Raw genomic sequence first — 20,671 nt, forward strand, 5'->3', positions numbered from 1 at the left:
TCTGAGTATAAAGTATGGTATTTATCGTTCGTACGTATCAAGGTACTGGTACAAGGGGAAGACCCAACAAGGAACAGTCCAAGGAGGCGCAACCAGGCCAGGGAGGCGCACACCAGGCCAGGGAGGCGCACAACCAGGCCAGGGAGCCCAACAGCCGAGATAGGTGTGGCATTAGTATCCTTACGGAGGGTGTCATGAAGCATGTGGTGCTTTCTCTTGTGTTTGGGTTTATTCGATAGTGAATGAATATTTGATCCTTTCTGTGATTTAAAAGAGATAAAGATTGAAGTAGACCAAAAGAGGAAACGCACGACAGCGCATGGGCTAGGGGTTAACTAATGCATCAGCCTCAAGTGACCATATTTGAAATTCCGGTGTAGTTGCTGACGATCATGGTGTTCAAATTCCTTGCCATGGAATGACGCCGAGGAATGAGTTCCGCCCTATCTCTACCGTGATTTCACCGCTTTTTTTCATCAAAAACCACACGTTTAACAGTATCTTGTGCTTGTCTTTTGATCTCGATGACTATTTCTCTCGCTCACACGTTGACGGATAATGACCGGGCTGCGATCAAGACAGCTGCTGAGAACCTTTTGCCAGAAGCCATACAATTACTCAAGGACTTGACAAACATTGACACTACTAACCCTCCCGGTCTAAACTACCCGCGAATTGCGTCTGTTCTTGATGACTTTCTCTCGTCCAAAGGATATGATGTCGAGCGGATACTCGTACCACCTGACCTTCATCCCGAACTGGCACCCTTTTCTGATCTCCCTCGAGTGAATGTGTTTGCAAAATTAAGACCAGATAGTGCTATCGAGGACAGAGGAAGAGTTATTCATTTCAAGGGTGGAATCGTTGCACAGGTAAACTATATGGAATCAATCTGTCTGTTCCTGAACCAACTTACAAAACCTTTATTAGATTTTTGCCATTGAAGCATTACGAAAGGCGGGGATCCCCATTAGAGAACAGTCGAACAAAGTGGAGTGCAAGTGCTATTGAGTGTTAGTTTTTACATCTAACCACAATAAACACAGTGTGGATGAGGAGACGACGGGTGTCCGGAATGCAGGGTATGCACTGCGCGGAATTGAATTATCCAAACAGACTCACAAATGTCTGAAGTATGGGTTATCTTGTTGAACAGAGATACATTGCCCGTGGGAAGCAAGATGCAGTCGTTATTACCGAACCACTCAATGTAAGCTTTATTTCGTATGGTACTTTTTTTATATTCACCTCGATTGTGTAGACGACCAATGTATGCCTTGGTCATCGTGGTACTATCTGGGGTAGGATTATATTCAAAGGACTGGCATCCCATGGAAGTACACCTCAGAGGGGCGTCAATGCGCTACTACACGCCAGCCTGTAAGCCCTTCAGTTATTCTGAATAAATACCTCATGATTTTGCGCCAATTTGCAGTGTCGTAGCAGAGGCCCATCGTGCTATAACCCCACAATTAAAGAAATTGAAAGATGCTCAGTGAGGGCTTCAGCTCTATCAATTATAATTTATAGTTTTTGCTTAGCGTTATCAACAGCGTTGTCCCACCCGAAGCTCAGGAAGCTTCGCTGACATTTACGGTCTGTTTCTTTCTTTGCTTTGATTGGGTATGTCTGACAAGCTTTGCTTTCCAGGTGCTCCAATCAGGATCGAACACCAACACTGTTCCGGCTGCTGCTATTCTTGAGTTCGACAGACGTCTTGTGCCTGGAGAGACTCTTGATAAGGCACGTAGAGAAATCATGTCTGTTCTGGACGAAGTTAAGAAACAAGTAGGGGAGGACTTCAAGTAAGATACCGTACTCTTAATATTGTGTCAGGCGGTCAACTAACATAACTAAAAAGCGCTGAGTATTCGGAGTTATACTCGACCAACCCAGTCTGGGTTGGGGATTCGAAAGATTCTACAACGCAAGAGTTGATTGGACACGTGAAGAATGCCATCAAGAATGTTTTGGATGTCGAGGCGGGCGTAGTATGCAGTCCAGGAAGTGATGATCAGGTCAGAATTTAACTCGCTCTTACTCCAAGACCTTGATACGATAACATATATGCAAACAGAGATTCGTTGTTCGCAACGCTGGGATTGAGTCTTGTGTAGTGTACGGTCCGGGTAACATTCGGAACATTCATGTATGCAACTTTCGTATCAAATCTACCGGCACAATTGACATATTGTTCATTGTAGAATAAGGACGAATCTCTATCCTTGGAAGATCTTCGTACCGCAATCGAGGTTATGGCTATTTTTACCGCCGAGTTCTTGAATACGCATAGATATGTGGTATATAGACCAATATATCAGTTCCGTCCCCGTAACAGCCTCGAGTGACCGATTTACATTGAAGATATTTCCAACCTCTGGCCTCTAGAACTGTCTTGATACAAAAGCTTCTGTTATAAGCGGACAGATTCATGACTCAGTTCCTTTCTTGCGAGCCTGAGGCTAAACCATGTAATAAGTAACATTTGGCAGAATATTATCGAGTATGCTACCACTCACCTTCATCGCAAAATATATGCCTCGGTTAATTCGTCCGCAGCTCCTAGGTGACCCACTGGTAGAACCTCCTTATCCTTATCATCATCCATTCTTGATCTCGGGAGGAAGAATATTGAGCTCTTCAGTAAGAACCAGTTTGGGTGAGCTTGAACCGATCGTAAGATAATCAAACTAAAGTAGGCCAGGATACGTACTTATTTAATGTTGACCCTTTTCAGAAAATAAATGCTAGTATCATAAATCGTGGTTCCATACGTAACAAAGAGGAGATCACCTAATGGCTCGAGGCCAATCGCAAAACTCATGGTCGGAGCGTCCACTGTACCAAAGAGCCCAAGCATTAATCCCCAACCTGGTATGGGTCGGGAATGGGCAAGTCCAATGGTCATGATAATGGAATCACTATATCGTATTGCGCGTACCGTACCAGTATCAGCTTCATGCGGTTGTTATTTACTGAGATTTCAGGTACGTGTTCCTACATGCATATATGGCACCGGAGTTGTGTAAGAATCAGCGCGCAGTAATTGTTTTTCCTCCACCATTCTTGTGAACACCAAGGATTCTCAAAATCCAATAGAACATTGTCCATTGAATGTGTCTAGTAACCTTTACCCTTTTTTCAGCACTTTCGGATGCATATAGAAATATATGCGCAGGTTTAGTGACCTCATCTTGTAAGCGCCGACTTCCAGCCCAGTGCTGATCATGCGGCCCCGCAGGCTACGTTGCACCACTTTATACTGTGAGAGGTTACAGCACTATCTTGAAGTGACCTAAGTTTAAGTGCCCGTAGTGTCAGAAGGTCACTATAGCCTTTGGGTCTAGGCACGCTAGATGATTGTATGCGACCTAAAGCCAAGACATGAACACTAGGCGGGGGGTAAACGTTCAAGTTCTCGCCTCTCGTACTCTTTCAATTAATCTCGAAAAAGTCCAATAAAGTCGAACCGTACTTTAGGCTCCTCCCAAGCTATGAGGGCGGATTCAATTTCAATTGAGCCAGACAAGATATAAGACAAGGCTAATGGTTGATACAATGTGCAGCAATTAATCCAGGTTGAGACCAAGGTCTTCCGCGATGATGACCGCCGCTTTCTCCCCTGTCACCAGGGCGGTGGAATTAGTATTTGCTCCAACATTTCCAGGGATAATAGAAAGATCTGAGAATATGATGAGCGTTGGGTCCGCTGTATCACGCAGAGCCGACTTTACCTGCAACCTTCAGATTCTGGGTCCCATAAACGTTAAGTCGTGCATCAACACAGCCACCTTGCTCTCTTGGCTTCATCAAGACCGTACCAACCTAGAGAATAATGTGTCAAGTCCCTGAAACAATCTCATAGGGGCCAGTCTCACCGAATGCCAGGTTGTTTCAACGAATTGTCGAAGGTACGCCTCAATCGCTTTATTATCTTCCGGGGTATAGACAATATCCTTGACATTGTTGACGTCCGGTGGACCATCGAGTTTGACACATCTGCTGCGCTGTCCTCGGGGAATTTTGGATGGAGAGGTTTAAACTCCCCTCGGTATTGCGGTAGGCGCCGTGCAATTTCCCTGCCAGTGTGTAGAGCGGACGATTCGCTGGTCCTGAGCAAACTTACCGAGCCTGCTTATATGCCCAGATCTGAACGTCCACATCAGCCTGTTTGTCAAGGAATCCGGTTTCGAAGTCGGGATCGGCATATGGATCTGTTGATGTGATATATACATGCCCTCGAGAAATGGGCTAGAAATGGGCTAAGTTGAGATTCGGGAACCGTTTAAACTACTGACATATCCAGTGTAATTGCCCATCAATATCATACGAGCCTTTTTATAAGGAAGTATATTCCGTGGCCTGGAAGCTTAGAGTAAGGGCGGTTTACTTGTAGCTATTTGTATGAGGACTCACCCTAACCAGCCCTCAACAAGTGCCTGGCATAACCGGCTAGATTGATGATTAGATCATATAAGAATGTAAATCCTCTTAAAAACGCTCACCTTATCGGGCTTAGACTCGAAGTAGCTCTTCCATACTGGCGCAAACGCTGGGCCAATCTCTTCGAGCTCTTTGGGAGTTGGTCGTAACTTACTACCAGCATCAATCCAGTTCGTAGCAAGTGCTCCTTTCCCTTGAGCGAACTGTGCTTGGGCTTCTTCCAGAAACGCAGGATCCTGGTACATGATCGGATCAATGGTTTCTGTATCGTCTGCAACATGGTAAGGTGTGAGGACGAGGTTATGATCCTCGTATGTCGAGCCAACCGGTAGATCAGAGACTACTTGGATTCCGAGCTTCTTCAGTCGCTCAGCTTCGCCAACTCCGCTGCGCTGGAGAACAACTGGGAGCCGAGTGCCCCAGCGGAGACAACCACGAGCTTGCGAGCGTTGATAATATAAGGTGTCTGGTTGGCATCTTCTTCTGTATCTTTATCTGCTACAACTTCGATACCTGTGGCCTTGGTTCCTTCAAAATGACACGGACAACCTTGGTCGCAGTCATAATGTGCAAGCGTTTGTTGTTGCATAGAGGATGGATACCGGTGAGCGGCATCTTGTCGGACTCCGGTCTATCAGGGAGTTTGATTTGGCGGCACCTCGGGTCAATAGATTAAACGTACCGCGGGATCAATCCATTTCGCCCACCGCTTATTAGATACGATCTCAGTTTTGCACCAAGGCTGTAGAACCGCCAGCTCACCTGACAACCATGCCCAGTATTTAGGTCTTGCTTGTCTTGCACTAAGGGGACGCCCCTCTTTTGTGCCACCTCGAGGTATGCTTGCGCCACAGCCGGGAAGTTTTCTTTGTCCGAATATGAGACCTATACAGAAGATGTTATTAGATTTCAGCAGACCGGGTTATACACATACGTTCAACGGACCCTCATATCCATGAGTTTCACGACCAGGAGCGAGGTGGTAAGTTTCCATCTGTATGTCTTAGTTAAGCTCTATGCTAAGTTGGTTGTAGTTGCTTTCATTCAAGCGTTACCTTGCGAAGCAAGGGAATCATATCGTTAGACCTCCATCCCTCGGTTTTCCAGTCATCAAGTCACTTTGAATGCTAGGTTAGTTGGCTCTGAGTAACTTATCAACTCGAGAACGACTTACGAAGCTGATGGGCGCGTGTACCTTCAAGTTGTGGGTTTAGGTAAGTTAGGCGAGGAAGACAAACGAAATAGTTCACTTTAGAAAGTTGATGCTGAGAGTGATCTCAGTTAATCCACAGTGTATTTCTCAGAGTCGGCTACGTACCTTAGTTCACTTTAGAAAGTTGATGCTGAGAGTGATCTCAGTTAATCCACAGTGTATTTCTCAGAGTCGGGCTACGTACCTAGACCCTCCGCCTAATATCCGGCCTATTACAATAGAAATAAAAGAACCCCAGGAGTAAAAGGTACAAAAAGCTCACCTGTTGATACAATTGGGCTACGTCCATTGAGGGCGTCGCTCTTATTTCCTTTCCAGAAAATACTATGATTTTTCAATAAATGAATAAAAAGCAATTGCTATTGTAGCAGCCATAAAATCACTTACGTGGTCTTGCTCCCGGGAGCCTGATGTGACAAAAATAGCGCAGGAGTAACTACATTCGGCTCCTGATAGTTGTTAGGCCCTTGTTCAACTAGAAGAATGTGGAGTTCTGGGTTTGCCTTTGCAAGGCGGCCAGCGGTAACACACGCTAAAAGGAATCTCATTCATACGACTATATTGGTAGCAAATAGAGCATCCTTACCGGTGGTCCCTCCTGTAAGATGGCTGTGAGGCAGAGGACATCAACACCTGGCGATGGGTTGAATCGAACTCACCAACGAAAACAATATCAAAATCAGCATAGACCTGCGACATAGCGAGGATGGCGTGGCTCAGAGGAGACGAAAGTACCAATGAGTGTGCTGCGGTCAGTCTCTCGTGCTCGTGATTTTATATCCTTCCATTGATTGGCGCTCGTGAACTTTCCTCTCTGCTTCAAGCCAAGGGAAGGGGACTGCACACAAATGGAAAGGCATGCTTCTCACTCCATGGGCGCTACGGACAAGATCTCCGCTTCATTAGCATTTATATGCACGGAGCCCATCCAGAAGTCGCTTCGATATATCTTCTATCTGTCTTCTCAAATCCACTCCGGAAGAGCATACATATTGGATCGGGTGGCACCGTCTGTATTCAGAACATGTTGGAAGATGGAATGGAGGGACTCGTGAGGTAGATTACCAACGCACTGGAGTAGATGAGATAGAGTGTTTTGCATCGTAGCCCGCGCAGTTACACAACCAGGACTTAGCCGGAGCTCTTGTCGCGAGTCACGTGACTACCGTTTATTGGTAGCTACAGTACATGCGAATGAGGCAAACCGCTCTGATATTTACACAGGGGGGCGGTAAACGAAGTCACGTGACTACCCGCTGTTGGCCCCTCACCTTTTTTCTGTCTTCCATCTCCTTCCACCTCATCCTCGCCCGCTTCGCGGTCTCGATCATATCCTCATTTACATTATTATATCACGTCTACATGTTCTTTTTTTCGCACCCACCCGCGAGCCTTCGCTCACGGTCGGGGGTCCCCCACCCTCCCCGGGACGCCTCCCATCGCAGTCGGTGTCTATTTTCTTTATATGTCTGTTCCGCTCCCTCGTTCATATACTATACATGTATACGCATTTATACCGCGTCACGTCACGAGCGCGCCTAGGCTAAGTCAGTATTTTCAACTCGTAAGTCTACCCTCATTCTCAGCAAAATATGCAGGGTAGAATAACATGTGATAACATGTAATTGGGGTATTGTAACATCGGGGGTTTTGTGATGGTGTAATTGATGTAATTCCTGTTACAGCTGTATATTACACCAGTGTTATTACATGTAATTGTGTAATGACATGTTATCTATGTGTTGATACACCATTACCAAACCCCTGGTGTTACAACAAAAACAGTTTTTGCTGAGTTGGCACATGAATGCGTCCCAAATATATTCAAATAATTCTTGTCACAAATATCCCTGAAGTGACCCCCTGTGGAGTTTGATCTTATCTTTTTGATATCTTCTGATATACCCGAATCGGAGGGGCCTATGCAGAGTTGAGAGTGTGTTATCCTCCAAGTGGGGCCAGAAGGGCGTATCCCTGATTGTGGTATGAATCAGGAGAGAGGAAGACACTCGATCCACAAATCCCCTCAAGCGAGCTTCAGCAAGGAGACAGCTATGGTTGTCGATTCGCTTCACCTTGCTCATTATTCCGTTGGATTGGGAATACTAGTAGTAAGAGGCTCGCTATCGATCTCCGGAAACATCCTTAATGATTGTCAACTTTACTTTAGTTAATATCCTATGCGATTCCATACCTTCTGGACCCGTACAACTACCGCCACAGGTTTCCCGGCCCACGACTGGCAGCTTTTACGAACTGGTGGATGTTCCGCCTTGTGCGGAGTGGCCACCATAGTGAAGCTGTCAAGGAGCTTTATGAGAAATATGGTATATCACCCCAATCTGGCAACCTTTTCATCCAGTTAAAAATATCACTAGGTACCTTTGTGCGACTGGGACCAAACCATATTAGTATCGCTGATCCGGATGCTTTCGAGGTATGTTAACTAAAGGTTTCACAATTAAATGCACCAACCCTAGCTCAATAGAGTGTCTACGGGCACGGGAAAGGATTGCTAAAATCCGAATTTTACCATGCATTTCAAGGTGGCCCCGAAACTGATACATTCAACGCGCGCAATAAAGCCGAGCACTCAAGTAGGTGTGATGACTACGTGCCATGCTTGCAATGAATCGAGCCCCGTAATCTAGAGAAACGAAAGCGACTTGCTCCAATTTTCGGTCCACAAAACGTTCTCAGTTTTGAGCCTCGTGTACGCAGCCACATTTAAAAGCTATGCGCGCAATGGGATTTGCGATGCGATGAGGCAGGTCGCGGGGTCTCTGGAATCAATTGGGTTGCGGAAAATGGGAAAGCGGTCATCAATGTTTGTGCTCGTACGTTGTTCTTTACTAGTACCATCAAACCTCAGACTGTGACTTGACCGTATACAGAGTTCTCCTACCTCGCGTTCGATATAATTGGCGACCTGTCTTTGGGATCTCCATTCGGACTTGTTCAGGCTCAAAAGGATTCTTCCCTATCTGTTGAATCTGTTGATGTATCAGGAGAAACCAAGCAGGGAACAGTAGAGATACCGATTGCCAGAACCATAGCTGGCGGACTGGCCCAATGCACGACAATAGGTTTATTCCCTTCGTGGGCACATAACATCCATATGTTCCTTCCTTGGAATGCTCTAGCTCTCTTTGACCGGTTAAGATTCTTCAAGCTGGCCACGACACTAGTAGATGCGAGGCTCAAGCGTGGCTCTGGGAAAGATATGGAGGACGGATCCGGAAAGCGAAACATCGACCTAATTGACAAGTTGATTGAAATCCAAGACGAGAATGGGAATCCTTTACCGAAAGATGAAATGATTGCAGAGGCAGTCCTCCTGCTGGTCGCTGGTAGCGACACTGTAAGCAAGTAAGCCAACTTTTTTTTTTTGTGTGCATCGCCATCCTAGTAGCTAAATGGACAACGATTTTAAGCAACTTGTCCTCCTTGTTCTATCACTTGGCAATGCAACCCGAGATCCAACAAGAGCTACAAGCCGAGCTTGATAAGCACATTATTTACGATGACTCTCACAGATACGAAGTTAAAGAAGGTGTTGCAGTCCCAGGATACGATGTGGTCGCGTGGTACGACGACATCAAAGGACTTCCTTTCCTTAACGCTTGTGTCAAAGAGACACTACGTATTCACTCAACGGTCGGCATTGGCCTACCGAGGGTTGTTCCACCTGGAAAAGAGATCAGAATCGCCGGACAGACATTCAAGCCGGGCAGCGTCATTAGCGTGCCTTCTTATACCACCAATCGTGCGAGCGTATGGGGCAGCAATGCAACGGAGTTTCAACCCAAACGTTGGCTCGACGATAAATCTGGTTCGCTAAGCAAGTATTTTGTCCCCTTTTCCGTAGGACCAAGGTGAGCAATCTTTTGATTTTCGTCGCTGGCTATTATGGATTAATATTGATGGTATTTATTAGGGCTTGCATTGGTCGAAACCTAGGATATATGGAGCTCATGTTAATTGCCGCAACACTCGTCCGTCGCTATGATATCGAAGCACTTCCTATTACTAAAGTAAGTAATTATATATATGCAAATATGGTCACGCTTAATCATATCACCAGATGGTTACTCACGAAGGGTTCACTCGCGAGGCGGTTCATTGCGAAGTAGCGATCAAACGTCGAAAGGCATAATTATGCTTAATTATATTTCAATTTCGGGATTATACATGTAGCTCAGTACCAATAAAGATCCAACAGCGAGTTCGAATAACATACAACGACCATCGTACTCGAGATACAGCCGTGCATTGCAATTACCAAGTAATACTTATCGAATTTCTTCTATCGCAATCGAAGCCGCATATATGCGTATGGTATAGGATGGATTCATGAAATAGGGCGATACAAAACAAGCCCATACATTAACGCAGGATCCTGTTGAGCATTCAACTACGCTTGTGATGGCCCCGAAACTATATAAAGATACGCCTGAGCAAGACAACAGCTCAAGTTGATACGAAATATGGAAAAACAACTGGTGCGTTTCGATCACAATAAAAACAACCCCAACCCGGTGGGGTAAAACCGTACTCGCTCTCATCTGAGAGCCAACCTCGCACTCGAATACTCAACGACTTCAATTTCCAAAATAATATATTTCATAGACCAAATTTAAATCATAGATCCCACCTCCTACTCGTGCTCATCTCGTCTCGACGCATATGCAGCTTGGAGAACAACAATCGGACCCTTGATATCGCTCACAAACAACGCCGCAGCAACATCCCCCGCAGTCTTGCCCATCTCTCCGCTAGCGCCAAACTCCTTCATCTCGTCCTTGTGGGACTCGACAGCCAATCGTTTGCCTCGGCCCACGATCGAGATTAATCGTCGTTTGGAACCTAGCGTGTGAACGAGAGAGACGATCGATCGTAGAGGGGTAGGCGTGGAAATCGTTTTGAACGCTACGTTGCTTGAACCGAGTTCATTGTTGCACCGGGTCCAGATTATATCGTCAAGGGTATCAGAAGCGAGTCGTGTTTGGGTATCCGCCGCGGCATACACGGTGTCAGGGAATCCGCCAGCCGTCTATGCACTTGGATTAATTTCGCTGCCATATTACCGATTAAACCGCTACTCACCGAATGAATGGTCATGTTGTTGGCTTTCATAGCAGCCGCCACGGCCTCGGCCTGTCCGGCATTCGCGACATGCGCCGCTTCAGGAATCGCAATGTCTGCGTCCTCAGGCTCCGTCTTGCGCACCCGGACGACTGTAGCGCTAACCAACGGGTGCTTGCACAGTTGGGCCACAAACGAGAGAGCGAGTCGATCGTCCGGTCCACCGAAAAAGGGAAGGAATAAATGCTGAACTCCTCCGGTTCCGCCCAAACTTTGCCCGCCCGGTCCTCGGTCGATAAACAGTGCAACGTCAACGGACGATTTAACAAACAGCCCTCGAAGGAAATGAGAATGGATCCCAGAGGAAGCAGCGGTCTCATTCACGCCAGTCGTCTTGAACAACGTATCGAATGGGTTGGGGACGTTTGCGCAGCTGGGGTCGGCGCAACAGATTGGCCGTGTGCCGTCGTTTGCGAGGTTCCAGGCGTCCAGGATACAACCACCATCTCATCCCCATTCTTGACGGAATGCTCCGTTACGCTTGTCGCGAAACCTTCATGCGATACAACGCTCAAGGAGCTTGCGACCGGAATATCTTCCAATTCAGCAAACGTCCGGAACACTGTCAACAAGGGGTCGCGTGTGAGGAGCTGGTCAATTTCGGAGCTACGCATGATAGCCGAGGTACGTTCTGTAAGTTCGAGGAGCCGCAGTGCATCTATAGTTACACCTCGAGGGGACAGTGGCTCTTCGGCGGGAAGTTCGGGGATGTTACTCGATCCTGGGGATCCAGGGATTTCTACTTTTGTGTCCTGGACTTCGGCCACGGGTGCGGCACTTTGAACTTGAAGTAACCGGGAGAGCATCATTGCACCCGGGAGACTCTCGAAACGATCAAATACGAACAAGAACTTCTTCTTTCCTGCAAGGTTGAGAATACCATCATTGCTTGGTCGATGAGCGATTTCGTATCACTAGCATGGCCAAAGTTTCCTCCGATTGCGGTGGCTCGGACACGGTATTTGAGAGGGTAAAGCCAGAGGGTTACGGGGGTGGTGGCAAAGGTGAGTACCAATGCTTCGAGGACAAACATCGAGAAAACCCGCGTGGAAAGAATCCCCGCCGAGAGGCCAACGTTCAGAACGATGAGTTCGACAAGCCTATGTCACGAAATTTAGATCGAGCTGAAGGCATGGGACAAGAGGCTTACCCTTTGCAACTCATCAACGTTCCAATTGTAGCCGCCTCTCGAGTCGTAAATCCAGCAAATCTTGCAGCTAGCGCGCCTCCAAAGAACTTTCCAATATAGCGGTAACACAGATGAGAATGGTGTATCCCCATGTGATGCCTGTACCGCAGGTTATTAGATTACAGTTTAAGACTGGGGTAAGGACTCACCATTGTCCAGTAGGCCAAGATTAGTGGAAAGTCCAGAAAGGGTAAAGTAGAGCGGCAGGAATATAATTGAGACCATGTCCTCCAATTTTTCCGTCAGTGCAATGGCCAAACCTCCCTCGTGGGGAATCGCCAGACCCGCAGGAAACCACCAAAGATGGCATGAACACCTAAATCCGAATTAGCACAATAATCGAGAGTAGAAATAGTATGGCTCACCAATGATATCGGTAAAGAACGCGCTCCCAAAGACGAGCAGTATGGTTACAGTCATGAACAGTGGAGATGGACCGGACTCCACGCTGTCCATCGGGCGAGCCAAACCATGGCACGTTTGACGGGATAAAGGATAAACAAGGCCCAGCCAACTGCGCACAGGAGGACATAGAGTGCCGTGAGACCTGTCGATGCATTGACTAGGGCGACCGTGAGAGCGAGCAATGTCCAGCCAACCACATCATTTCCGACTCCCGCGCTAAGAACTACAATGCCGACTGTGGTGTCGAGTAGCTCGAGCGCCACAAGGATTCGGCAGAGGACAGGGAATGCCGTGATGGAGAAGGCGACTCCAACAAAGACTAACCAAACATGAGTGGGAGCTCCACAGCGACAAGGTGGGACTCACGCAAGAAGTGGCCAAAAGAGGCAGCCTCGGGGTCAATGAAATTGTTGTAAACAGGAATAGCGACTGCGGCCCCAAGGCCGAACGGCAGAATCATGCCGCCGGTTGAAATTGTGAGCGAAGTCTTGGCGTTGCGCTTGATGACGGCAACATCAATCTCGAGGCCGACCAAGAACAAGAAGAGAACCTTCCATAGCAAGCTTATTGAGGACCAGTACAGGAGCCAAAATGAAGTGCTTACCAATCCAATATTGGCCACCAGCGCAAGGAATGGCCTGGATGGCTCGGGAAAATGTGTTCCGTAAACCCAGGAATACGGCCCATAGCCGTCGGACCCAGTATGATTCCCCTAGTACTTCTGCAATGACTTTTGGCTGTCTGATTCGTCCGAGAAACAGAGACAGCACCTGGGTCATGAGCATAATGACCCCTGGCAAACAGCTATCAGGCCGAGGTAATGATTAAAATAGACTTTGCTTGGCTCACCGAGCTGGATAATGAACAGCCGTATCGGGTCATGAGTGTTGTACTCGGTAGGATCGCTCCCGTTGAGCAGACCACCCTAAGCGGAGAGGTCAGAGCATGTGCCACGCTACATACTGACAGCACTTGCCTGTTGTTCGGCAGCTCTTCCGACGAGCCTCGAAATTGACATCCGTGTCCAGTCCGGGGACTGCAGACATGGTAGGGGTCAAGTACCGTTCACTCAGCACCTCACCCCACTAATATACCCCTGGATCGCGTGGTCGTTTGCAAAGGGGAGCGGCCAATCCGTTTTGGAACATAGGGGCTCACTGCCGGAGCAGTTGGTGCTTCCAAGACAGCACAGCCACCATGGCTGCCAGACTTGGTAGGTTCCGAAATTGATCGCCTGGCGCTTAGCTTCCGATTTCAATAATTCCATCGGTGACGTAGCGACGGTCAAGGATATGAGATGCTGAGCTCGAGTGCTTGCATTCTAATCCCGTTCCCTAGCAGAAAGATTCTGCTGCGAGCGAGCGCTTTCAAAATCCTTAAAGGAGGATAGTCATCGAACTGGCACCACGGAGCGGAGACTTTATCTCTCCAAATCGTTTTTTTCACTTGGTAGCGATTAGGAGCACCCTGGTGGCCTCCGAGATGCTAGAAGATCCAGGATCTTCGCCGTGCTATTAGCTGGCTGCCACCGATACCAAATGGAAGACTATCCCTAATTTGATAAAGTCCAAGATAACTGATCAACCAATGGGATTGCAAAACCCTAGGCGATAGCCAGACAGATAGTCAGTGTAGAAACTAGACGTAATCTGGAAGCAAGTAGCCGTATACCTTCTGGGACTTGTTTAGATGGTCTGAAAGTAAACTAGGGCCAGGGTGTTTCCTAAAATAGTTGAGCTGCAAGTTCGTAATGACGTTTGCAGAATGCATACACTACAGTGTATGCGAATTGATCCACCATCTCCTGCACCTGGTGTACTAACCAGCTCACTGGAGAGTCCGGTCTGAGCAGCTGTAATGGATAAAGGCATGATACATCGCCTTCTAGGCTCCGGATACCTTTGAACTTATCGATTTGACGTGAGCTTAAACATACGATCCATGGGAGAATGATCGAGTCCAGTGGACAAGTGAGTAATTAATAGATATAGGAAGATTCTAGTGCTTACGGACTCAAAGAGGTAACTCGGAAAACAATACGGTAGTACGGAACAAATAACTATGGTGGTGAAAGAACGGGTCAATATTTACGGTGATGGTTGAATTGATACCGTGCACTGACCACGTATCCATGAACATTCATTTGTAAGCCTACTTAGATGGCTCAACGTCACGGTGCTTGTTCCGAGACTCTCAAGCCATAATGAATTTGCTTGAATTCTACATAGCCCACTTAAGGCTGCTTACCTCATTGGAGGAAGCCGCGCTGACCGCGCTCCATCGCGCCTAACGCGGGAGCGTAGCCACACTAAGGCTAAAAACCATCCTATCAATCCGTTGTACTCGATCATCTAATACTCATATATCCCTAACCACTTCGATACCATGAGCCTTACGAAGACGCTCTTTCTCAGTCTCCTTTTTGGCTCGCTTTATGTGTTGGCACAAGAAGAGCCTTATGTGGATCCCAAGGATGATCCTAGAACCGTCAGTGTTCATGTTTAAGAAACAATGCATACAACCTCTGATAGTATACATCTAGCACTTAAATACATCCCTAACAAGCCTGTAGCTGTCGCTTTCGGAATCTTATATCTCGCTGTGGCAGGGGGATGTGTGTACTGGGGCTTAAGGTGCTGGAGAAGGTATATGCTCACCATTATAATAGGGAGCGTTTTCTACGCTGTCGGACTCTTTTTGAGACTGGGTGAGTGTAGTTATGATTGGATCAGTGAAGTGACAGCTGAGCGCAGATACTTAAAGCGTTTGCCGCGGACACACACAACCTGGGTATGTTCATATGCATGAACACGATTGTTGTCCTATCTCCTTGTGCCTTTATCGCTACCGTACGTTGTTTTATTTGCTTGGACCAGCTGTTTTCTGAGAACTGATTTAATCTAGGTATATATGCTACTTGGTCGATTGGCTTTACATTTGGATGCCGACGAGTACCTGCTGGTCAAAGCGAGGATCATTACAAAGCTTTTCTTGGTGAGTTTTCATGAGATTATGTAGTTTTGATATATACTGAAAGCATTGAGCAGACATCAGATATTAGTATGTTTATCATAACAGCTGACTTTTTCAATTGGAACTTATCAATTTGGCCCATAGTCACTCTTCTTATTCAGGCAACTGGAGGCGCGATGGTGACAAACCAGGATCTTAGTGAAATCGGTAACAAAGTCTGTACTGCTGTCTCATCCCGAGTCTGCAGTATTCTAACTTGGGAGCAAAAATAATATATTCCTAGTTGGACTCATAATCCAGCTTATTTCTTTCATCTTCTACATGGCCGTCTACGCTGTTTTTATTTATCGAATGATGGTCAATAGACCCGAAGAATGCTTCTTCCCGCGTAATAAGGCAGGGTTCTTCACTCATTGGACAGCATTGGCCGGATCATTGACAGTTAGCTGCATAGGGATCCTGGTAAGTAACGCTTATCTACCTTTCTAAATAGCTCCCAACTCTGACATTCTGCCAGATCCGCTCTGTGTTTCGAACGATTGAGCATAGTCAAGGGTACGGTGGCCATCTCGCTACAACTGAATCATACTTCTACGTGCTTGATGCACTGCCATTGTTTATCGGCATTCTGTAAGCTCGAGACCATTTTCGTTACCTCCCTTACTCATAGTATATATAGCGTATTTATTATCACTTGGCCACCTCTCTACATGACGGGGATCCATAGAAGTCAATCGGAAACACCACTCCCTTTGAAAAATCGAAGCGCCGTGTAGTGTGAGTATGCGGAGTCGACTCGAACAGTGATCGAAATAGGTGTCACAGTCAGCACGAAGAGAATGGAATAGTGTTATTTATCTCGATGTGGGGGTGCAGGTTTGCAATGTATGGACTGTAGTTGATATGATTTTATTATAATTCTACACTTTCTACGCTAGATAATGTTCCCCGTTATAACGGCGAGTCCTATACGATAAACAAGACAATCATGGATTACTAGTTTGTATTTCGATAGGCGTGCGCGTTTCACCCACCTATGAAGAGGTAAACCCTGGGGAATTGCGACATCGATGGATACATGCCAGCGTCAGTGAGCCTATCTTCCGATTGGTTAGAACAGTAAGCTTACACTTGTGAACCACCACCCAGTTACTCCTCACATGCCAACTTGAGCGTTGACATCAAACGTACGCAGAGCCATGATGAGCACATACCGAGCAAATTCAGCTATATACATAAATGCGAGCCCAAAATGCAGAAACTTCCAACCTCGATCACTCGACTTCGTTCTCTAGGACCAAAAAACCGACCTTTAGTACGAAAAGCGGCCTAGGTGCCAGGAGAAGCGCTGCTCCATAGCCAGTTCATGGGAAATGGATGATGCCTCCTTTACAATCTCGAATAAACAGTTTGAAATCGATATAGGCTATCACTTCGACGATCGGAAAGGACTCAATCTTTATTATGGTGGTCAACTCAATACTACACTCTGATTACGTATGTACGGAACCTATTTGTGGGCATACCCAGAGAGTTCAGTGCCTGTGTCCAGGTTGTACAATCGATATATCTGAATGTTACAGAGCCCGTTTCAGATTGATTACCTCATCTAAGCAACCCGCGCTGACCGCGCTGCCTCGCGCCTAACGCGGGAACCCAGCTGGGCTAAAGCTATAAACCACTGTGTCAAGCGTCATACCCAATCAGCCACGGCCCATATACCTTTAATCACTTCGACACAATGAGCCCTATAAAAATTCTTGTTCTCGGCCTCTTTTCCCGCTCACTTTGTGTTTTGGCACAAGAAGAGCCGTATGTGGATCCCAAGAACGACCTCCAAAACCGTCAGTTTTTCTTATTAAGCAATATTCATACGGCCCTGACAATATGATTATAGCACTCAAAATATTCCTAACAAACCTTTAGCCGTTATTGCAGGAATCTTATATCTCACTGTGGCAGCAGGATGTGTGACCTGGGGCTTAAGGCACTGGAGAAAATATATGCTCACAATTATAATAGGAAGCATTTGCTATGCTATCGGACTTTTCTTGAGACTACGTGAGTGCATTCATGGTCAGACCAATGAAGTCGTGGCTGAGTACAGATGATTAAAGCGTTCGCCGCGGATACACACAACTTAGGCATGTTTATATGTATGAATACGATCATTGTGCTATCACCTTGTGCATTCATTGCCACGGTACTTTCCCTCGTTTGTTCGAGCTGGCTATTTTCTGAAAATCTTAATCTAGGTATATATGCTACTGGGCCGGTTGGCTTTACATCTGGATGCCGACGAGTACCTACTGGTCAAAGCAAAAATCATTACAAAACTGTTCTTGGTGAGTCCGCGTGGAATCATATTGCTTTAGTATGCACTGAGAACTTCAAGCAGACATCAGATATTGGTATGTTCACCTTAATAACTAGCTTCATCAAATTCACCGATATGGTCATAGTCACCTTGCTTATTCAGGCAGCTGGAGGGTCGATGGTAACAAATAGGGACCTGAGTGAAGTTGGTAACAAGGTCTGTCCCGTCCCGCCTTGGCTACACAGTATCCCAACTCAAGGTTACCGATGGAATGTCAGATATTCCTAGCTGGCCTGATCATTCAACTTATTTCTTTCATATTCTACACCGGCGTCTATGCGGTCTTTCTTTATCGAATGATGGTTAACAGACCTGAAGAATGCTTCCTCCCCGCAACAAGTCAGAGTTATTCAGCCATTGGACAGCATTAGCTGGATCATTGGTAGTTAGTTGTATTGGGATCCTGTAAGCAATGATTGTTTCACTTTATAAATAACGTTCAAATTGACCTTCGTTAGATTCGCTCCGTGTTTCGAACGGTCGAACACAGTCAGGGATTTAACGGTCATCTCGCTACAACTGAATCGTACTTCTACGCGCTTGATGCACTACCACTGTTTGTCAGTATCCTGTAAGTCCTGGGACACTTTTTGTTACGGACCATACTCATTGGCATATAGAGTGTTTGTAGTGACTTGGCCACCTCTATATATTGGGGGACCTATGTCGGCCAATCAGCAACGCCGTTCCAGTTTAAATTCCGGAGTGCCCTATGAAGTCTCGATATCATAAATCAATTGGGGTCTAGATTGGGAAGGTTGACATGCGGAATCGACTAAAGCGAGGACCGAAATGGACATATCGCAGTTGGCATGAACGAACGTCGAATGGCGTTGGCTATCTCAATGTTGAGGAATAGGTTTGCAATTTATAGATAGTAGTTTGATATTTCAATCTCATTGTGATGTTCAAGTATGCCGTAGTCTTGTTGCCTGATTACAAGGATGAGTCTTGGAGCAAGACCACTATACATTACCAATATGCATTTCGTTCAATGCGCACATTTTATCTACCTGTGAACCGGGTAAACTCTGGAGAATTGTAACGTCGGCGGGTGCATACACGGCCTATCAAATTGCGGTGAGTCTATCTTCCGATTGGTTAGGAACAGTAAATTCCGAGAGCACAATCCTGTGTCTTGGCTCTTTGATCCTGCTCTGCTGACAAGGTTTGGCTTTGTTTGACCTTGTTGTGGAACACGCGCTCACCGCGCTCCATCGCGCCTAACGCGGGTTGCGTGGCGGGGCCCTCCAAACTATAAAAACTGGTCCATGGGGACGTAGGCAAGTCAATAACCCTCCACAAAGCTCTCCTTGGATCTCTCCGCCAAGATGATATCCACCCGAACACTCGTTTAGCTTCCTGTTTCATTCGCTCTCTGCACTCGCACAAGAAGAGGTTGTTTCAGATCCCAAAAATGCCCGAAATCGCAAGTGCTCTACAATGCGTACCAAGAGATAATGGCTAAATTCTCTCATATAGCACTGAAATACATCCCGAATAAACCCCTAGCTATCATCTCTGGGCTCCTCTACCTCGCTATACCTGCGATATGCTTGATCTGGGCCGCAAGCACTGGGCACGCTATATGCTTACCATTATGATCGGAGGTGTTTGCTATGCGATTGGCCTGTTCATGCGATTACGTGAGTGTTGTCGTAGCTGGAAGTCTGAGAACGCTGCTGATCGCAATGGCTATAGCCTTTGGGTCGAACCCGGATCGGTTGAGTCTTTACATTATCATGAACATGTTTACCGTGTTATCACCTTGTGCATTTATCGCTACGGTAAGTAGCTCTACTTCCTGCATTAACCAGCTCCGGGTCCAATTCATCATAATATTTGTTCGGTGTAGGTATACATGTTACTTGGGCGACTAGCTTTGCACCTTGATGCCGATGAGTATCTGCTCGTAAAGGCACGAATTATAACTAAATTGTTCTTGGTAAGTATTTCACCAGTTATGCTCGAGTTCACATACTAAAACTGTTGTACAGACATCAGATATTGGTATGCTCGCCCTTCCATATATTTTTCTTCAACCTATTGATCACGAATACCTTCCCAGTGACTTACTTATTCAGGCAGCTGGAGGAGGAATGGCAGCCATGCAGAGCCTGAAAGATGTCGGTAAAAGGTTAGCGTCGATTGCTATATCTTTATTTTGCTCTGAACACGAATCAAAATAGATATTAATTGGCCTCATAGTCCAACTCATTTCGTTCACACTCTATATGGTCGTATATGCCGTTTTCCTCTATCGGATGAAAGTAAATCGTCCCGGAGAGTGCCGCATGCCCAGTAACAAGGCCGAGTTCTTTACTCACTGGACGACATTGGCCGGATCGTTGGTAGTCAGCTGCATAGGCATTTTTGTAAGCATGGATCATTTATTCTCCTGAGCAGCTGTTGACCAGAGGCGTACGATAGATCCGCTCCATCTTCAGGACAATTGAAAATTCCCAAGGCTTTGATGGTTATTGGCCACTACCGAGGTCTACTTCTATGTGCTTGACACATTGCCACTATTCCTTGCTATTTGTAAGCCGAGATAATTATTTGCTTGGATCTGTTACTAATTGTTCTCTATCCAGGGTGTTTGTGGTTACTTGGCCACCTCTGTACCTTACTCGGTATGGACATGTCGACTCGATCGATACAGCCGTAGAGATGGGAGTTTCTCGGGACATGGAAAAGTAGAGGCGAGAAGACAGAATGCGTCAGTGTGTGGTAGATATTGTTTTGTTATTTGTTGGATCGTAGATCAATCTTCTGGGGATCTCTTTTTTAGGTACTAAATAGTACCGCTGTACGTTTCTGTTATCATGGACATGCATTTTCGTAAATTTAGTATACCTCGTGCTGAATCATGACCTATCCAGGGTTATGTTTGAGCCCCCTTCGATTCGGCCCGGCCATGATGGAA

At 46.4% G+C, this 20,671-nt stretch overlaps 7 protein-coding genes across 7 annotated transcripts; 5 read left to right on the forward strand and 2 right to left on the reverse strand.

Annotated features, from left to right (window-relative positions):
• Positions 1–524: 524 nt before the first annotated feature.
• RhiXN_05962 (amidohydrolase family protein) lies at positions 525–2,348 on the forward strand (the record flags this gene model as incomplete). The annotated part of the gene is made up of 11 exons (XM_043325778.1): positions 525–872; positions 931–995; positions 1,047–1,082; positions 1,135–1,210; positions 1,262–1,380; positions 1,436–1,495; positions 1,554–1,596; positions 1,651–1,805; positions 1,862–2,018; positions 2,078–2,149; positions 2,205–2,348. 11 exons carry the CDS (start codon positions 525–527, stop codon positions 2,346–2,348), a joined length of 1,275 nt encoding a protein of 424 aa, XP_043181210.1.
• Positions 2,349–3,569: 1,221 nt separating this feature from the next.
• Positions 3,570–6,355, reverse strand: RhiXN_05963 (GMC oxidoreductase; the record flags this gene model as incomplete). The annotated part of the gene is made up of 16 exons (XM_043325779.1): positions 3,570–3,682; positions 3,735–3,825; positions 3,879–3,999; positions 4,127–4,251; positions 4,299–4,362; positions 4,417–4,439; positions 4,506–4,835; positions 4,880–5,074; positions 5,126–5,152; positions 5,206–5,328; positions 5,389–5,437; positions 5,841–5,865; positions 5,919–5,980; positions 6,044–6,188; positions 6,243–6,254; positions 6,316–6,355. The coding sequence occupies 16 exons, from the start codon at positions 6,353–6,355 to the stop codon at positions 3,570–3,572; spliced, it is 1,545 nt and encodes a 514-aa protein (XP_043181211.1).
• Positions 6,356–7,641: 1,286 nt separating this feature from the next.
• RhiXN_05964 (cytochrome P450 family protein) lies at positions 7,642–9,812 on the forward strand (the record flags this gene model as incomplete). The annotated part of the gene is made up of 9 exons (XM_043325780.1): positions 7,642–7,767; positions 7,827–7,983; positions 8,035–8,093; positions 8,145–8,253; positions 8,428–8,493; positions 8,551–9,025; positions 9,091–9,531; positions 9,594–9,690; positions 9,741–9,812. The coding sequence occupies 9 exons, from the start codon at positions 7,642–7,644 to the stop codon at positions 9,810–9,812; spliced, it is 1,602 nt and encodes a 533-aa protein (XP_043181212.1).
• A 501-nt stretch (positions 9,813–10,313) lies between these two features.
• RhiXN_05965 (Sodium/hydrogen exchanger family) lies at positions 10,314–13,543 on the reverse strand (the record flags this gene model as incomplete). Its single annotated transcript, XM_043325781.1, has 15 exons — positions 10,314–10,709; positions 10,763–11,134; positions 11,191–11,663; positions 11,717–11,901; positions 11,952–12,027; positions 12,140–12,218; positions 12,251–12,306; positions 12,356–12,438; positions 12,513–12,714; positions 12,762–12,945; positions 13,000–13,107; positions 13,166–13,188; positions 13,245–13,320; positions 13,363–13,431; positions 13,490–13,543. The coding sequence occupies 15 exons, from the start codon at positions 13,541–13,543 to the stop codon at positions 10,314–10,316; spliced, it is 2,436 nt and encodes an 811-aa protein (XP_043181213.1).
• A 1,237-nt stretch (positions 13,544–14,780) lies between these two features.
• Positions 14,781–16,002, forward strand: RhiXN_05966 (RTA1-like protein; the record flags this gene model as incomplete). The annotated part of the gene is made up of 9 exons (XM_043325782.1): positions 14,781–14,886; positions 14,938–15,009; positions 15,064–15,102; positions 15,159–15,244; positions 15,300–15,389; positions 15,443–15,455; positions 15,513–15,575; positions 15,652–15,830; positions 15,886–16,002. The coding sequence occupies 9 exons, from the start codon at positions 14,781–14,783 to the stop codon at positions 16,000–16,002; spliced, it is 765 nt and encodes a 254-aa protein (XP_043181214.1).
• A 1,107-nt stretch (positions 16,003–17,109) lies between these two features.
• On the forward strand, positions 17,110–18,461 carry RhiXN_05967 (RTA1-like protein; the record flags this gene model as incomplete). Its single annotated transcript, XM_043325783.1, has 8 exons — positions 17,110–17,212; positions 17,391–17,429; positions 17,486–17,571; positions 17,624–17,713; positions 17,767–17,779; positions 17,831–17,901; positions 18,204–18,316; positions 18,377–18,461. The coding sequence occupies 8 exons, from the start codon at positions 17,110–17,112 to the stop codon at positions 18,459–18,461; spliced, it is 600 nt and encodes a 199-aa protein (XP_043181215.1).
• Positions 18,462–19,345: 884 nt separating this feature from the next.
• On the forward strand, positions 19,346–20,445 carry RhiXN_05968 (RTA1-like protein; the record flags this gene model as incomplete). Its single annotated transcript, XM_043325784.1, has 5 exons — positions 19,346–19,391; positions 19,447–19,532; positions 19,601–19,690; positions 19,743–19,882; positions 20,340–20,445. 5 exons carry the CDS (start codon positions 19,346–19,348, stop codon positions 20,443–20,445), a joined length of 468 nt encoding a protein of 155 aa, XP_043181216.1.
• Between the last annotated feature and the right edge of the window lie 226 nt (positions 20,446–20,671).

This window comes from Rhizoctonia solani, chromosome 6 (genome assembly GCF_016906535.1).
Source record: "Rhizoctonia solani chromosome 6, complete sequence".
NCBI lineage: Eukaryota > Fungi > Basidiomycota > Agaricomycetes > Cantharellales > Ceratobasidiaceae > Rhizoctonia > Rhizoctonia solani.